General features: G+C 40.3%; 1 protein-coding gene across 2 annotated transcripts in view; it reads right to left on the minus strand.

Annotated features, from left to right (window-relative positions):
- cacna1ha (calcium voltage-gated channel subunit alpha1 Ha) overlaps positions 1-6,707 on the minus strand; it is a 126,009-nt gene extending 119,302 nt beyond the window's left edge. For both annotated transcript variants that reach the window (XM_087839681.1, XM_087839680.1), the window contains exons 1-2: positions 6,206-6,707; positions 4,494-5,002 (exon numbers count right to left, since the gene is read on the minus strand). In XM_087839681.1, coding sequence (XP_087695807.1) covers positions 4,494-4,978 — 485 coding nt within the window. In that variant the 5' untranslated portion in view covers positions 4,979-5,002; positions 6,206-6,707. The remainder of the gene's footprint in view (positions 1-4,493; positions 5,003-6,205) is intronic.
- Between the last annotated feature and the right edge of the window lie 10,610 nt (positions 6,708-17,317).

Consider the following 17,317-nt stretch of genomic DNA (forward strand, 5'->3'; position numbering starts at 1 on the left):
TTTGTCTTTAAAGTCTATTTGCATGCTAGGCTAATCAAGACCTAATCAATTGCTCTAATAAGTGTGCATTTTCCTGGACATGAGCAGACTAGTTGATCACCAGTGAGGAACAGACTTGACTTGAATGACAAATGCTGCTGTGCTGAAATGCTATTCTGGTAACTGTGAGCAACTGTTGACCGGTTTTTACTGTCGCAGGTGATTAATGACCGTCTCAGTACAGATTCAATATTTTACTGTTGGACTACACATGTTGGAATCGGGATGTGATATAAAACACTTTTATTCAGAGGTGCGTTGTTTGAAATTTATGGATGTAGTTGTTTCTTTATTTCTTTTTTCCCCTCGTCTACAGGCTCTCGTTTCTCCCAATGTGTTCATTAATTTTGTTGCTGAGTGGCAGAGAATTTATGCTCCGAAAAATATTTACATAACCTACTGTGGACCACCAACTATGCGCTGCTAACAGTGGGTTCTGCGCGCACGCCCACACACTCACAGACACACAGGAATACAACACAGAGAGATGTCCGGTGAGATCAGCTCTTATGACATAACCCGTATCCAGTTTTAAACGAGCAGTCATAATGCAAGGCCGAGCATGTGACAGTACGCGCCTCATTCATTAGCCTTGCTGTCTTGGTACAAATAGCTCAGCCTGTCAACTTCAAACAACATATCTTAAAAAATTAATAAATAAGTCTGCACTCAGATAGAAATCAGACATGTGATCAGCGCACAAGCAGTGAAGCGCACATGTGCTAACCATAGGAGCATCTGCTTCATAGTAGTGGTCTGCTTCAGCAGCTACTGCAGTATTAGCTCTGCTACAGTGCGGTGAACAAAACAGAGGTAATGTAACGCAACACTAGCATCTGTCGAACAGCAGGTTACCAAACCATAAGTCCTATGTGTCGGCTTGTTTAACTGAACGTGCTTTAATCCTTTCGGACCTTCTTCGTTCCTCATCTGCTTGCTCCAGTTGGCTCTGAATTTGTCTTAGTGAACAATTTCCATCCAATTATTTAGATTGTGAAACCAGGACAACTGAAAATTACAAATAACATCTACGACTTCTATGTCCAAATCCAAAACATTCGATGAAAAAGACCCGACCGGACTTCCTATCACTTTTTGCTTTTTGGTCCATTTTTAAAAAAGAAGAAGCCAACACATGCTTGGCACGTTAAAGCCCTTTAAATTATTTAACAACAAATTTTAGATGCAGCTTTCTCCTGCTGCAGGACAGTCCCATTTTAATATCTCTATTAGCCATTACCATGTTCTGTAAGAAACCATAACTTGCCTTACTTTTTCACGCCTCGATTCTTGAGTGCCTGCAGCGAGCACAACTCATAAAAAAAATGGGATTTTAATCCCCATGAGAAATTCCCTGTGAGTTCAGTCCTATCCACAAAAATGAAATGAGGAAGCTGGTAGAGATGCTTGTTGGTGCTTAGAGACATGTGATCAATTAGGTGATGGCTCACTGGCACTTTACCCCATGAGGGAATACTAGGTTTACTTCTCAAGGACAATTAAACAGTCTTCTTATCACTCCAGCTGACACGAGATCAACAAGGGACCAGAGTGTGGAGTCATGGGCAACCAATTTTTCACTTAAAGGTCAGATCATGAAGGAGAAAGAGTTTCTGATAATATCATCTAGGTTGTAAGCAAGGGTTCAGTTTTAAAAAATATATGGTAGAAATGCTGCAGAAAGGCTTACATCGGTAACAGATAGCGATGACATCAAAACAGACAGAGTGCTTTTTAATACCAAAATTCTAAAAAAAAAGTCACCTTTTTCAGTACTGTAGTTACTGTATGTACCAAGTAGGGCTGTCATAATAAATAAATAAATACATGCCCGATTGCAATCAGATTAGATACTCATTTGCAGCAGTATTGATACCATATTTCCCTCTTTTCACTGACAAACAGCTTCACACACAGCAGACAGGCAGACACCCAGCCCCTCCCCTCACTAGCAGCTGAACACATTAGCAGTGGCATAATGAAACAAAGCGTGTTAAAGACTGACACCAAAGTCTTTATGAAGAATTCCGCGAGGTCAGTAAAGCTCCTGTTTCAGCAGCATTGAGTTGCTGAACACAGTTATTAACGTTTATGATGGTGTTAGCTGCTTAACTGTTAGCAGTTCCACACATTAGCCGACAGTTAGGTTATTGTTATGGTACCAGGTATAGGTAGTAAAAAATGATAACGTTACTGTTGCCATCATCGGTCCTACCTGTCAGTGATGTTATTAGGAAGGATTAATTTAATAGGATAACAAAATTATTTACTTCTAAAAAGTGTCTCTTAAAGCCCCTTGTTGAACCTGAGGAGAGTCTCCTAGGCAGAAACAATACAGCCAACCTTACCAACGCTATTTGATCACCATGAAATATATGGTGCCAAGTCACCAAAAGCAAAGGAAATAAACAGAGGTGTAGCTGAGTCTATTTACACAAACCATTATTGCTCTTATCTTTGGTTATTTTATTTTATTTTTTTAAATTTTGTCTTTTTTTCTGTCTCTGTGGTACCAAAAATTGCATCGATTATTGAGTATTTTCCCAGTTTCAGTATCAGTTTGAAATTCTACTACGGTGACAACCCTTGTAGTATTGTCAAACCAATAAATTTGTATTTGTGCATATGTAAGATTACAAATGTCGATAAAGGTTTGAGTTGATTTTTTTTAAATCAATTGAAAAAAGTTCCTCTTCTGAGGCTTTGCTCACATTGAGGGCTAAAGGTCCTGCAATGGTTTTGACCTTTCTTTTGTAGAGTTGTTTGTAGCAGTGGAAAGACAAATTCACCAAAGCAACTGAACACAAAACATGTGCGTCAAATCTTTTAGCAAACCATCATTAGGCACAAGTCCACAAGTCAACTTGCAACTTGCAACTTCCTTTTGGTACATTTCTAATAGAAACAGCGGTCCACCACAACAATGCTCAGCTCTTCTCGAGAGGAGGGTCGTGAGGGATCGTTGGCTGACGCATACTGACCTATTCAGACAGATCATCAACGTGGGTTTGACCCACGTCACAGTGTCAGTCTGAATACCGCATGAATCATCCACTCCAATCTCTAGAGCTGATAATCTTTAATGATCTTTAATGATGAAGGCAAATTAATGAATCTTTGAAACAAAACTCTGTGTGTGTGTGCATATGTTGCTGTTTTAAAGTTTGTTTTTCGATTTCTTCAGTTTCAAAACGCACAAAAGTCTCAGAGAGGAAATGTGTGGGCATAAGGTTACCCCTTTATCTAGCTGTTTATCTACCTTTCTACAGCATGTTTTTCTTCTCCGACTTCAAACACCACGTCAGATCATCCTCCTTAGATTCACTACACCTTCAAGCTTCCACTATCATAGGTCTACAAGAACACAGCAGAAGCTTGTCAGAATGCAGCTATTCAGAGTTGGGTTTTTTAATCACTTGAAGACAAAGAGATAGAATCTCAGAGACAGAATAAATGTAGTTTACTTTTAAAATCGTGCTTGTATTTTTATACTCTTGGTACCTTCTATATTAGATTCCAGGTACTCAGGAAGCACTTAGGAAAATAAATGTGAGTCAGGTCCTAATTTTGTTTTTACACCACCCACTTAACCACATCACGAATGAAAAAAAAAAAAAACATATTACAGCGGTTCATCTTAAGCTTCTTTTCATAGCGCCTATATCTGGATGCACATTATGTTCTTATGCTCCGGTGTGTTAAAACATCCCACAGATGAAAATGATCCCGGCAGGATGTTCAGCTGAGGGGGTAATAATAGAAAGTAAAAGCAGACATGAGCACTTCTCCTAGGAAGTAATTTCACTTGGACTACTTGGCACTTTGAAATTAAATTAAAATATCTGATTATTAGAATAAAATGGCTGCCAGAACTGTTAGTAGAGGGAATACAGCTCGAACTGACTGATGAGCTTCAAAAGAATATATATAGCCAGGAACTAATTTGTGCTTGAATCTGAGCCTAAAGCAGCTCAGGTAAGTGTTACAGCCTTTTCAGTCTATAGAGGCAAAAAGACCGAGTGCTGGGTGTACTTGGGGCTGTCTCAATTAGGCGTGTTAACAGGTCCTATAACAGAAAAGCTAATTTACCTAAAAATAACCAACCCACCAGATTTGGAGGCTATAATACCAACCTTATAGACACAGAGGGAAATGCAAATTGTTGCACAAAAGATTTAGCATGTAAAACAGCCAAATCTCACATCAGCAAAGGACGAAGACTCACAACAGGTAACATCTACTTCTTGCCCAATACCAAGACACGCCCTTCATGTCTGCACGTGTCACCAGTGTGAGTCTCTCGCTGGTGCTTGTGTATTTATATAGAAGCAGCAAGTTTCTACTGACAACTCAAACATGTATGCAGGGTGCCACCACACACACACAAACATTGCAGAGGACATATTTCGTCTTACCGATCGCCGGGGTCAGATTTCCAGCATGTTAAAGGATATGGATTGCAGACCATGCGGAGACACCAGTTGCGAGGCCTCGTTGTTTGCTTTAAGCAGAAGAAGGCCACGGGGGCCAGGGCCGGATACGGCTGCTGTTCCTCCTCCTCGGAGACGCAGTCTGGATCACGGATGGGAGCTGTGATGCGAACTCCCAGTGTTGGTCCAACTTCCACTTCCAGCTCCGGTTCCTGTTCTTCATCCCCCTGAACTTCAGGACTCCACTCATTTTCTCCATCTCCTTGAATGCTACTGCTGCTGCTGCTCCTCCTCCTCCTCCTGCTGCTCCTTCTCGTCCTCTCCACCTCCTCCTCTTCCTCCTCATCATCCGGGCGTCTTCTTCCTGGGTCATCTTCATGACCTTGGGCGTCATTCCTGTAGGATGTCGGTACAGCAAGCCTTACCTCCTCCCGCACCTCCTCCAGCACCTCCTCCAGCTCCTGGCACTCTGCGTACTGAAAGCGCGCTCTCCCTTCGCCATCAGTCATGATAGAGCATCAGGCAGAGCCACTCTGAAGGGAGGTCAGAGGAGAGAAGGAGGTTAGAGGGAGGCGGAAAGTGGGGAGGGAGCCCACGGTGAGTCAAAGGAGGCAGACATGAAGGTAGAGGAAAGATGCAGATTAACGGTGACAGAAAAAGAAGTGAGTGAAAGATCAACTTGGCAAAGAGCAACTGGAGATAAATCGCACAAGGAGCCAAATAAACACTTAGGCCATTTCCTCCTCCAATCCCTGAGCAGCAGGAGCTTCCAATCAATCTAAAACACGGATTTCCAATACAGTCCTTTTACAAATCTGCCAGGGCTTTAGGCTTTTCATGGGCTTTTTTTTTTTTTAATAGCCTTTCTTCTCAGTTGTGTTCTTTTCCCCTTAAAATGAACAAAAAAAACAAACAATAAATGCTTTCATCAGACAAAACTGTGAGTCTCTGTCAGAACATCAAGCCTGAATTTCATAGTAGCCATAGTAATAACACAGTAAAGGCACCATGGAGCAGTACAGACTGACAACTGCCTGCTGTTGCAGCAATTAGTAGAAATGCGAAAATGTGTTTAGTGAAATTAGGTAACAATTAAGTGCGAGTACTATAAGAGTAATATAATAGTAGAGGGATGTTTTTTCCCACTCTGTCTCCCTCTCTCTCTCTCATTCTCTCTCTTCCTGTTGCTATGTGATTGAACAGATGGACTGTTCTGTCTCTGGTCTGCTGAAGGTTTTTAGCCCACACCACGCAATGGTGGGCAGGGAATGCGCCAAAAAAGAGGAAAAAAACCAAACCACCACAGCAATACTGATTATTATTGTAATAAGTGGAATAACGTCGAGAACAAAAACATTAGTGATCATAATCCAGCTAACAGACTTTGCCCTTTTGAGGAAGCTTTTCTTTTTTCTTTCTTTTTTAACGGGCTTTGTTGTCCGCCGTTTGGTGTTACGTGAGAAGAGCGCATCTGACCCTTCAGGCAGTTGGAAGCTCTCCTCCTGGGGTTCTTTTGTAAACACCGAACAATATTAAATACACTTTGATATGAACAGTTGCTGTAAAAGTACTCCCATACGCGTTTTAAACGGTATTAATGGAAGTAGAAGCCACCAGAGCGCGCATCATCTGTGCCTTTTTCCGTTTTTCGCCCTTAAAAAGTGGACTATCTCCTGCACTCAGTGTGTATAAAAATAATCACATGCAAACAGAACAACTTTATTGTTTTAAACTACCTTATTGAGACGGAATCGGAAGTTCCCATAAGCATGATCCGTGACTTTCCGTCTTTCTAGCGCACCCAGCCTTTCTCTGCAACCCGGAGCTTCCCTTTCCTTCTTTCCTCTCTTCTCTCTCGTTTAAAAAAAAAATCAAAACAAAAAAATTATCCTTCCTTGGCTTGCCAAAGATCAGATGTAATCCGAGGGTCGTTGGAAATCGCTGGAAGTAATCAAATAAGTCACTTAAAGTCGTCTTGATTTGGCGCGTTCAGTTAAACGGAAACATCTATCCACATCCATGCATCCATCCATCCGCTCCTCTCTGAGGTGCTCGTTACGCAGCGTGGAGCGGAGATGCGCGCAGGAGGGTCGGGGCGTGTGGCTTTCTGCGCTGAAGATCCGTGGATGGTCTGACACGGAATTTAAAAAAAAAAACTTGGCCCAGGACCCGGGAGCCGTGACACGTGACGTGATCCCCGGCTTTAGGAATACGGCGCGCGGTACGAGACTCACACCCGGGCGCAAGAAACTAGCAGAGAGCCAAGCTGGGCGTGCACGCACCGCGGTGTTTAATGGATCACAAAGCAGACGGCACAACGAGAGAGAAATTAATGCACAGTGTGTCGGTCCGTATTATTTTTGGCAATAATCCCAACACAGAGGACTATACCGACAAAAAGGAAATACTGGTGGTGGTGGTGGTGGGGGACGGGGTGCCTATCTTCTATATTGTTCTTTAGAGTAAAAAATAAATGTAAAAAAAATGCTGGAACGTGCTGGGAGTAAAAGGAAGCAAGTTTTGGTTTTCGACTTTATCGTGAAACATGGACAAAGACAGAGGAAGATAAGACAAAAAGTGAAAGAACATTTTAGATTTTCTCATAATCGGCCCTTCCAGGGTCATCGAAAATAAAATGAAAACACTCCAGAGTATAAAATGTACTTAAAGAAAAACTGATATAACACAGTTATATTTAGTTTAATTCAGTTCAATTCAATTTTATTTATATAGCACCAAGTCACAACAACAGTTGCCTCAAGGCGCTTTATATTGTAAGGTAAAGACCCTATAATAACACAGAGAAAACAGAAAACCCCACTGTCACTCTGTGCGCAAGCGCTTTGGTGGGAAGGAAAAACTCCCGTTTAACAGGAAGAAACCTCCAGCAGAACCAGGCTCAGGGAGGGGCGGCCATCTGTTGGGACCGGCTGGGGGTGAGGGGAGGAAGACAGGACAAAAAAAAACACACAGTGGAAGAGAGCCAGTGATAAATTATAAGTAAGGATTAAATGCAGAGGGGTGTAAAAACACATCAGTGGATCAGAGGAAGTCCACTGCAGCCTAGGCCAAAATTAGTGAGGAGTGGAAATTTGATTTTACAACAGCCATCTTGGAATTTGCCATCTATCCATCAGTGAGAGCAACATAACCTACAGAGTTTTCATATCACCAAAGTTCAAAGCACTGTTATGGAGGGCATTAAGCTTGAATCTTACATGAGGCATATCATCCAACAGAGACAAAATTGACACAACACTTGCAAACAAAATGGTTAATGCCACAATAAACATGCCCATAATTATAATTATATTTAATAATTTTGTTCAGCATGTTTATCACAGTTCATCCTGTATTCAATCAGGCAACCGGCGCCTCCACAATTTGATTTGACAATCAATTTAAACTCCTTTAAACTCCCATATTGCTTGAATGATCAATCACAATTACATTGACTATATTTAATTAAGAGCATCCAAGGATGACGGAGTCAGAGAACTAGAGATGGAAGAGCAAAGTGAAAGAAACAGGATGTAGGATGGATACTAGGAAAGTGCTTTACTGTTCATTTGACTCCTGGGCAGCCATACGCTCAGGGCCCTGAACAAAGCTTTCTGTCCATAAAACATATCTTTGAGAATAACCGACACCACGATCGGGAGAGATTTAAAACTTCCTTCTTAAATCAAATCTTTCAAATCAAATCTTTATGACTGAAGGAGAATTTGAGCAATCGAAATCAGCAGCAGAGGGTCCTTCAGAAACACCAATGAAAATTCATCGATGCATTTGTGGTATAGAACTAACGCAGATAAATAATATCACACATTAACACCTTAACACTCACAACAAGATCGTCAAAGACATTCACCTCTTTGATGATCTTGTTTGCAGAGACACAAAGGAAGTGGACATTAGCCTCCACTGTGACTGCTATAACCCAATTAAATATCCCCTATGCTGCGCTCACTCCTGTTGTAGCTATAGAAATCCAAAAGGCGCATTGTTGTACACGCCGATTACCAACAAGCAGAACTAAACCCAGCTTACACAGGCAAGTCACATGATGCCCTCTTTGTCAAATCGTGTGTGGAAGAGCTGCATTTATAAAAAATATAATAATGATAAATAAATCAAACACAGAAACTGAAACAAAAGGTAAAGAGCTGGTGGGAAAACAAAGAAAGGGTTTAACATCAAGTCTGCAGGGTGAAGTCTGATTTATGCTCTCAAGCTCTCTTTGTTGTGTTTCTCTTTTGTTAAAGCAGACAGTGTCTTTCAATACCTCCAGAAATGAGGGGATTTTGAGCTTCAAGCTCACTGGTGACACGTGATAATAAGTGATAATGGCTGTTTAATGGACTGGTAACATGTGAAAAAGGTGGCAGTGAAAGACTAAGAGCTTTTTAAACTTTAAACTCTAAAACATTAGCAAATGCCTAACGCTTCAGCTTGGGTCAACTTGGGAATTGAGAAAGGTCTTTCATCGTAAAATATAGAAGTGCAAGCATTCTAGTGGCAACATTATGTAAAATAATTAGCATCTGTGCACCGAGAGGACGTAGTTTGGGGGATTGTTTTGTTTTGTGTGTCTTTGTATTACATAATGGCTAAGTACACTGGCAGGTCAACAATCTGACATAATCTTTTTAATCTTTGTGTGTATCTTTGTCTTTACTTAGCCTGATTATTCTGCAGTTGGTTGTTCACTTTATAAGTACACCAGTGGGTTTCACTGAGTTTTTAAACAGTATCAATATTCAGCTTTTGCTGCTTTTCGGGGCAAAAAACTTGAAGTCGAGCACGACAATGCAGTAAATTATATCAAATTTGACAGTCTTTACTCTAAAACAGACACTGATGCAGAGCAAAGATGCACACAGCTTTTATAGTCTGTGTGCTGCAGTAAACATAGCGACTGGCTCGTCACGTTTCAAAATCCAAAAATGCAGCGCTGGGTGAATCAGACCAGATGTGACACTTTAAGCCTCCCCACACCACAAATCTTCCTCCCCCTGCTTTAAAAATCTCTGAACTCAGTTTCTTGAATTCCTAGTTAGGGTGCCAAAAGCCTAAAAACTGGAGCCAGGAGAGGAAAAGTACTGGCCGTTTTTGCAGACGTCTTCAGCTGAAATGATCTTTGTGGTTTTGAAAACCTTTTGGCAAGACCTTTTATGATCACACTGCAAGTAATACAGGTTTAAAAATATATATATATTGAATAGTTCTGCATTAGAGCTGATTTATGCAGTGCAAAGATCACCTAGGAGCATCAGTTATACTGGAAAATAATGTATAAATGCTGGGCTCGTGTTCAGTATGGGAGCCAGCTGCCAAACCTTTTCATCGCTAAGCTGATCAAAGTTATAAATTGTCAAAAGGTTGATGTTCTCCTCTGTGGCTTGTGGTGTTTGAGCCATTACCCTGAAAGCCAATAAAGGAGTTTTTGAAGATGTGAAACTAAAGGGACAATGGGTTTTCTTAAATGTCACTTTTGGCTCTCTTCGTCAATATTGTGAAAATGCTAATTACCCAGGTTTTAATCAGCCACAAGCTCTTTACCGTCATCTGCATGTGCAACAGGAGACGTGAGCATGAGAGTGTGTCCATTCTCATTCTCAGCTGTGAGAAAAAGTGACTAGAATGCAGACAGCTCGAGCTCTTCAAGCTCATCCCCCTCCCAACACCTGTCTTTCCTTCCCACCCGTCCGTCTCCCTCCCCAGGCTTTTGTACATGCAAACTTGGAATTCTGTCTTCATTACTCTATGCTTGGTTCCTAAATGGCTCCTATGAGAGTTTTGCTAATGCTCCACTCTGACGCCCTGCTCAGCTGTGTGTACGAGGCCTGGATAACCCGTGTTTCCCTCTCTCGTCAACCAACTGATTTTTCTCTACCGACGCCCCTCCAGGAGTTTGTTCTTCCTCAAAGGAGAACCATAGCTGATAATATCAGCTTGTTTCTGTTTTTATTACACAACAAAATCAACTCTGAGTCGAAATACCTGCTCGTACACAATACACGTGGTTACAAATTCCGCAAGGGAGACAAATAATAGACTGTCCTACATCTTTGGGGATTAAAACATCTCTTCACAAACTGCAATTCATTTGCCATCGCTCCAAATCAATAGGAGCGCGTGCGCTTCCCAAAGATAATCAATACTCCTTTATCAAGTTGCCATCTACAACTCCCCCTTCAACCCCCCATCCCATCTCATCTCATCATCCACCATCCTCCACTCCGACTCCCACACTTTCATCATCCGGCCTTTTCCTCCTGATTTCCTCATCTCCTGTCATTGCTTGTTCCTGCTAAGTTGGACTTTTGAAGCACTGCGGTGAGATTGAAGCCACTGCAAACACAAAACAATGCTTTTTTTCTGTCTCAAAAAGCTTTCCAGTTTGAAAAAGTGAAAAAGTTTGACGTCAAATCGTGCTTTACAATTGGTGACGTTAAGTAAATAAGGCATTTAGTACCAATATATCAAACTGGGTCATTTAGAAAAGCACATATTCATGTTTGACTACTTTTTCACTGAAAGCAAGAGTGCATTACATTACGCAACTGTGAAAAGGGTCAGAGTGAGCAGTGAAAGGGAAAATGGCACGACTTTTAAAGAAAGCCAAGTTTCCTATCAAAACATTTCAACGAAAAGCATCTCTAGGTTTTGCATGTGTTGACTGACATGTGATCTCTTGAGATGTGGAGGGCAAAAGCACAACAAAGACTTCAAAGACAAAAGTAATGAATAAAATCAACAAAGTTGAGGCGCAGCTCTACATCGATGGTATTATCTATGCCTCGGCTAGGCTAGTCCTCTGATCTAGCTTACTTTCACACGGTTGTCTTTGTCCATCCTTCCCTCATCTTTGCTCTGCTGGTGTCTATTCATTAGACCAGCTGGCATATGTGAGGTCTGTTCCTCTGTTCCTGAGCAACTATGAGGCACTTCTATAATGTGCATGAGTGAGTATTGCACAAAGCAACTAAAATATACATATTCTTGATGTATTATTGAAATCAAACTGAGTGGAGTAAACAGAGGCATGAAAAAATGTAAAGCAGGGATGGTTGAAAGAGAAAAGGATGAGCTTTTTTAATACCCCATGTCTGTCTGCGTGCCAAAGTAATCATTCTAATTAGGGTATGGGAGAGGAAAAAATATCTGTGCATTCATAAATACACCAAGAAAAGAAAGAGGAAACAGTTACATAACTCACACGCATACACCCACCCACAGAGTCTGCAGCAGGATCACAGCCAGATTTAGAGGGAAATCTGTCCTTCACAGATGTTGACATGAGAACGACACTTGTGTCTATGTGTGTGTGTGTGTGTGCGTACATGTGTGTGTTTCAACAGTTAGGACTGTTCACTTGCTCATGGAGCTCATTCAGTGACATTAAAGTCTTCTAAGGTTGAACTCAGTGCTAAAATACTTACAGACAATCAGTATGTTTCACTCCAAAATGTTTCAGTCTCATGTTATCAATATTCAGTGTTTATGACTTGAAGGATGCAGCTCATTTGCTAATAGTTTTGCTTCATGGGTAAAGAGCAACACCTGAAACCTGAAATTTGCAGATGGCGTTTCTAGTGCCTCCAACCTTGAAAGAGGCCACATGGTCTGGTACACGGGTCTAAGGAGCTTGGAAAGAAAAGCATCTGGACTTCTTTAAGTTGCTTGAAGACGTTTCACCTCTCATCCGAGAAGCTTCTTCAGTTCTAAGGTCAAAGGGTGGAGAGTCCCAGATGAAGGTAAAAGGGAGTCTGCCCTGCTACTAATGCAGTGTGCCTAAAAAAGTGGCCAGGGAGTGTATATCATAGAGATAACCAGTGGCTGGTTGAGAAATGAATCTTGGGGTTCATTCACAAACAATACAGAGTCTTTAGACTTTGATTAGTGTGGTGTCTGAGGGGGTGATTATTTAGTGAGTTTCCACTTGTCTTGAGACACAGACAGACAACGAATGGCTTGTATGGAAATGTCAATACATAAAAGAAAGATGCAAGCATGACTCACTAATGTATTAGTTATTCAGGTTACATATTTTTTTAAAAAAACATTTAAATTCATCCTTCTTATGCAATCCTGCATCCTTGGTTTATCTTCCTCTTCATTAAATTTGGATTCTGTGTCATAACACCTAAAACCAATCCTATCTGTGTTCAGGCATTTGAATAGAAAAAGACCTGATGAAACTGATGTGGGAATGCCTTCAAGAAGTGGATCTGATTCATGCTCTACGGCTGGAGTGTGATTACATTTGTCTGCACCCTGTCTGATTTTATCTATGCACACACACGCACACACACGCACACACACACACACACTCTCTCTCACATACACACAGACAAGAGCCGACTACCTGCTAACCTCTCATTTTCGATACAAAGACCTGCAGGTTGCTGCCCACATATACACCCCTACTGGTAGACTTCAAACTGATCCAGAGAGAGACAGAGAGGCTCAGAGTGAAACAGGGGAGAGACTGAACAGAGAGGAATAGAGGTAATCAAAGAGAAAGAAAGATGGAGTGGGACACACACACACGCACACACACACACACACACACACACACACACACACACACACATACACACACACACATAGGATAAGTGAGAGAGAGCAGTGCACAAACGCTGACACTGAGAGAGTGAGAGACAATGATGTGTCATAGCCGCAGTAATGACAGAAACATCAGGATTATAATCTGCTGTTGTATAACAGCATCTGGCAGCCTTCTGGGTAATATTATATTAACACATACATGAACAATCATACAAAGCAGCAACCCTTCAAATACTGACTGTTCCATCCTTTGACCTCTTGTTAGAAAAGCCCTTTCTCTCATTAACGGTATAACAAAACATGTTTGGATTTTTTTGCCCTTATTCTAAAAAAAGACACGATTTGCCCAAACCTGTTCACATGGCGAATGAAAGACATTTGTTGTCTAACTGAAACCACATCTGCATTTTTTAAAGTTTCTTTTGTTGATGCAACTCAACCCACACAAACTCTTGGCTATCTGGTTTATGTGCAACACAGAGCTGACCGTGACAGACAAGAGGCCATGTGTCAAATGTGCAGTGTCTACAGAACATGTGTCTTAGTTATAAACCCTAGCTAAGACAGATACAGTGCAAAAGACAAAAGAGCCACCCATATGGCTTTAGTTTTTGTTTCCAAGCAGCCAGACGTTGTTGGAGGTTATTAAAAGTGGTCTTGAGCGATTGTTCTCCAGGCTTTCTTGAGGTCTGTAAATATTTAAATCATAAAAAAAATCCCTATCTTGGTGAATGAGTGAGTCTTGTGTCTATACATAACAGACAACTTAGCAAAGAACCAATTTTAATCTTCTAACCAATCTTTCTCCACTTTGTTACTAGCAGCTTGTTAAAAAAAATACATAATTTCCTTAGTCAAAAAATGACACAGTCTGACAGGCATAAAATAGTATTTTTGCATCAACAACGTGCTATTAGTCAAGAAATCTGGCATATCTCAGCATTGTTTGCAGTGTGTTCTTAAGGAAACCAGACAAGTGGAGGACAGAAAAGTATCTGCCTGTAGGAAAAAATCCAGCAAACACCCAACACAGGACCTGAGAGATGCATCTGGCCCTCCAGTTGATCTATCTACTGTTCACTGAAGCCTCATCAGAAATGATCTCAGTGGAAGAGTGTCTGTCAAGAAGTCATTCTTAAGAGAGAAAAGGCTGATGTTTGCCAAATACACAAGAACTGGACCGAAAATCAGTGGGAACAGGTTGGATAGATGATGAATCCAAATCCAATTGGGAATCTTGCCCAAACCGATTGAATTATGAACACAGCCCAGAACCTCAACATTACTGGAGCAGTGTGGGATCATCTTGACAGAGAAAAGAAAAGTCAGCCAAAATCCAAAGAAGAGCTTTGGATGTCCTTCAAGAAGCCTGGAGAACTATTCCTGAAGTCTACTTAATGAAATGACAAGAAAGCTGCCTAAGAGAGTTCAGACTGTGCTGAAGAATAAAGATGGCCATGCCAAATACTGACTTTGAAACTTGTTAGATTAATACAGACTCTGTTTTTGCCTTTTATGCTCCATTTCCATTTGTTTGCTCACATTTCAATAAATCACTTCAACTACTGTCTTAATAATATTTGCATATCCAGCTTCTGAAAAAAAATGATAAATTTGGAATAGGACCTAATTGTGATCACCAGGATGATATTTATATAACTTTAATTATTACCCTATTAAATTCTAAATATTGTCATATCCATAATAAAAGTCTTAGTTTACATTGTGTCCCAGTTATAACAACACAGTAAAAATATAGTGGTTTTGTTGAACTATCAAACCTGCACTGTGTGTCTTTGTCATTGTACCTGTATATACACCTCCAGAACCATGGTTCCTTGTCGCTGGGCCACTGGGCTGTTGAGCTGTTGTCCAGCTGTCCTGATTACTGTGATGCGATGACTTAAGAGGCAGAGACAACTTTCCTTGTCCCCCAGTCCCCTGTGCTGCTTTCACAATGACTGGATGGCTAATGGCTTTAAAATACCCTCTTTCATCTATTTTATGAGAATCTATTTTTAAAGACTGACTACCTGGAAACAACAGTGCCATTATGGTCCACATAGATGGTGATGAACCGCGTAAGGCAACAAGGAAATCATTGGATAAAGTCTTCAAATCTAGGGACATTTCTTTGCCAATGAAATGAAGGCTTACACACTGTTAGATTTTCTCCAAGATAACCTATAGTTGTGAAAGTTGGACAATAAGGAAACAGGACAGTCGCTGAATCAGTGCTTTTGAAGTGTAATACTGGAGACGCATTTTACCAATAATACGCACAGCCAAGAGGGCTAAAAGAACAGTTTTGGAACACAAATAAAGAAGTTAAGAAAAGGATATTATGACTGGAAGAACATAAGGAAAAAGGCACTGAGGAAGACCAGCAATACGTTGGTGTAACACCATTATAACAACGTCATTAAGGACTTTTCCCAGACTTTCCATCACTAAACCTGAACCCTAACTGATTTAATGAGGCTTTCGCAGTTTCACTGTACCAGAACAAAAAAAACTAAACTTTAATTATATCATGTCACTGGACTGGCTCTAGATCACTGACACTCACAGAAAGTCCAGTTAGATTAAGTCAGATATACTGACACACAAACCCAAGTCCATTTGACTTGTGTCCAGTGTCTGACTCAGGTAAGTTAGTTTGTTTTAGTCATTAATGAGTCCTTTTATTTTAAACATCTTGTAAGGGACATATGAAGGGACAGCTGAATGACAGATGAAGCTTCCAGGGCATCCAACAGTTAATTTCTCACAAAATGCTCGTGCTCTTTGGAATTCTCTTTATTTAGCTATGGTCCAGATCCAGATTTTAAAATACTCCTACAGCGTTTGGCTGTTCACATTAGGGAAAACAAAGCTAAACTAAACTGGGACATGAACAAAGTCAGTAGAAGACGGGGAACAATTAATTTTCCTGAACGTTCACTTATTGAAATTCTGTCAGTCACAGCTCCAGTTCCAAAATAAAACTCCCCGCCTGACTTTAGGATTAATTGGATTGCATATTTGGGAAAGAACACACCACTGTTACATCACACTGGTAAAAACGGTTGAAAGCTGTGTCACAGTTTATAAAAGGCTTACATAATGAAAAAAACTAAATATGTCATGTAAAATCACGTATTTTTGATATTTTTCCCTTAAAATAATATTTAAACAGTAAAATAACATCTAAATAATTAATTAAAGAAAAGAATAAACTTGAGGTTAGTGTCAGACATTGACTCTAAAGGTGAACTGTAATGAATGTCTAAATAAAAGTTGAATTCAGACACTCGATGTGCAGGAAACGGCTTGTGAAGGGAGAAAAAAACGTAAATCAAAAGGTCCAGAGTTTCGGCTGCACTGGGAACAGAAATGAATCCACAGAAGAACGAAATGTGACAGGAATTATCTTTGCAAAATGATGTGTGATATTTCTGTTTTGGGAGCCCACATATGGAGCTAACACGGATTCTTTTAAAATTATCTGTTGAATTCTATTTTTATTTGTTTTGTCACTTTTTTTAAGTGATGCTAGCTTTTGTCTTTAATATGGTATTTCCCCAGGTAACTGATTGTAATGTTGGGTAACAAAAACAGCTTTTAATCTAAGACACCACGGAGTACAGGCTATTGAACTAGGTATTTCTAAAGTGTTGTTTACAATCACTTTTGTATTGAAATGCATTTTAGGATTCTGTATGCCTCTCTTTAGTGATGCCGAGGGAAACATGGGACCTATGAGAGAATTTTTTTTCACTTATGCCCACAAGTTTTTGGACAGTAACACATTTGTCAACCACAGTGATTTTAAATAAAACAATCAGCATATGACTGAAGTTCAGACTTACAGTTCTTATTCAAGGTTTTTACAAAAAAGAGATAAAAGTCATTTCGATACGCATTCCTCCATTTTCAGAAGCTAAAAATTAATTGGTCGAGCTAAGATCATTTCAAATCTAAGGACTGTTGTATAATACTGGGATGAAAATCTCTTTGTGCCTAAAAAGGACAGTTAAAAGCTTGAAAATACAAATCTCAACTTCAGATATTTTGCCTGCTTCATTTGTCAGGAAATAATGAGGGAACAGGCCTCAGCTGGCCATGAAACTGCTTGTCAGTCAACTGTCCAATTAATTTTGAGCCTCTGAAAATGCTGGACTGTGTATAAAAAAATAAAAAGTTCATGCAACACTTTACTTTTTTTCAAATTTACTGTGGTGGTGAAAAAGAGTCAAAACTACCAAAATTGTGTCTTTATTACTGACAAATTA

The sequence above is a fragment of the Neolamprologus brichardi genome, chromosome 4 (assembly GCF_056152115.1).
Source record: "Neolamprologus brichardi isolate AB-2024 chromosome 4, ASM5615211v1, whole genome shotgun sequence".
Classification (NCBI taxonomy): domain Eukaryota; kingdom Metazoa; phylum Chordata; class Actinopteri; order Cichliformes; family Cichlidae; genus Neolamprologus; species Neolamprologus brichardi.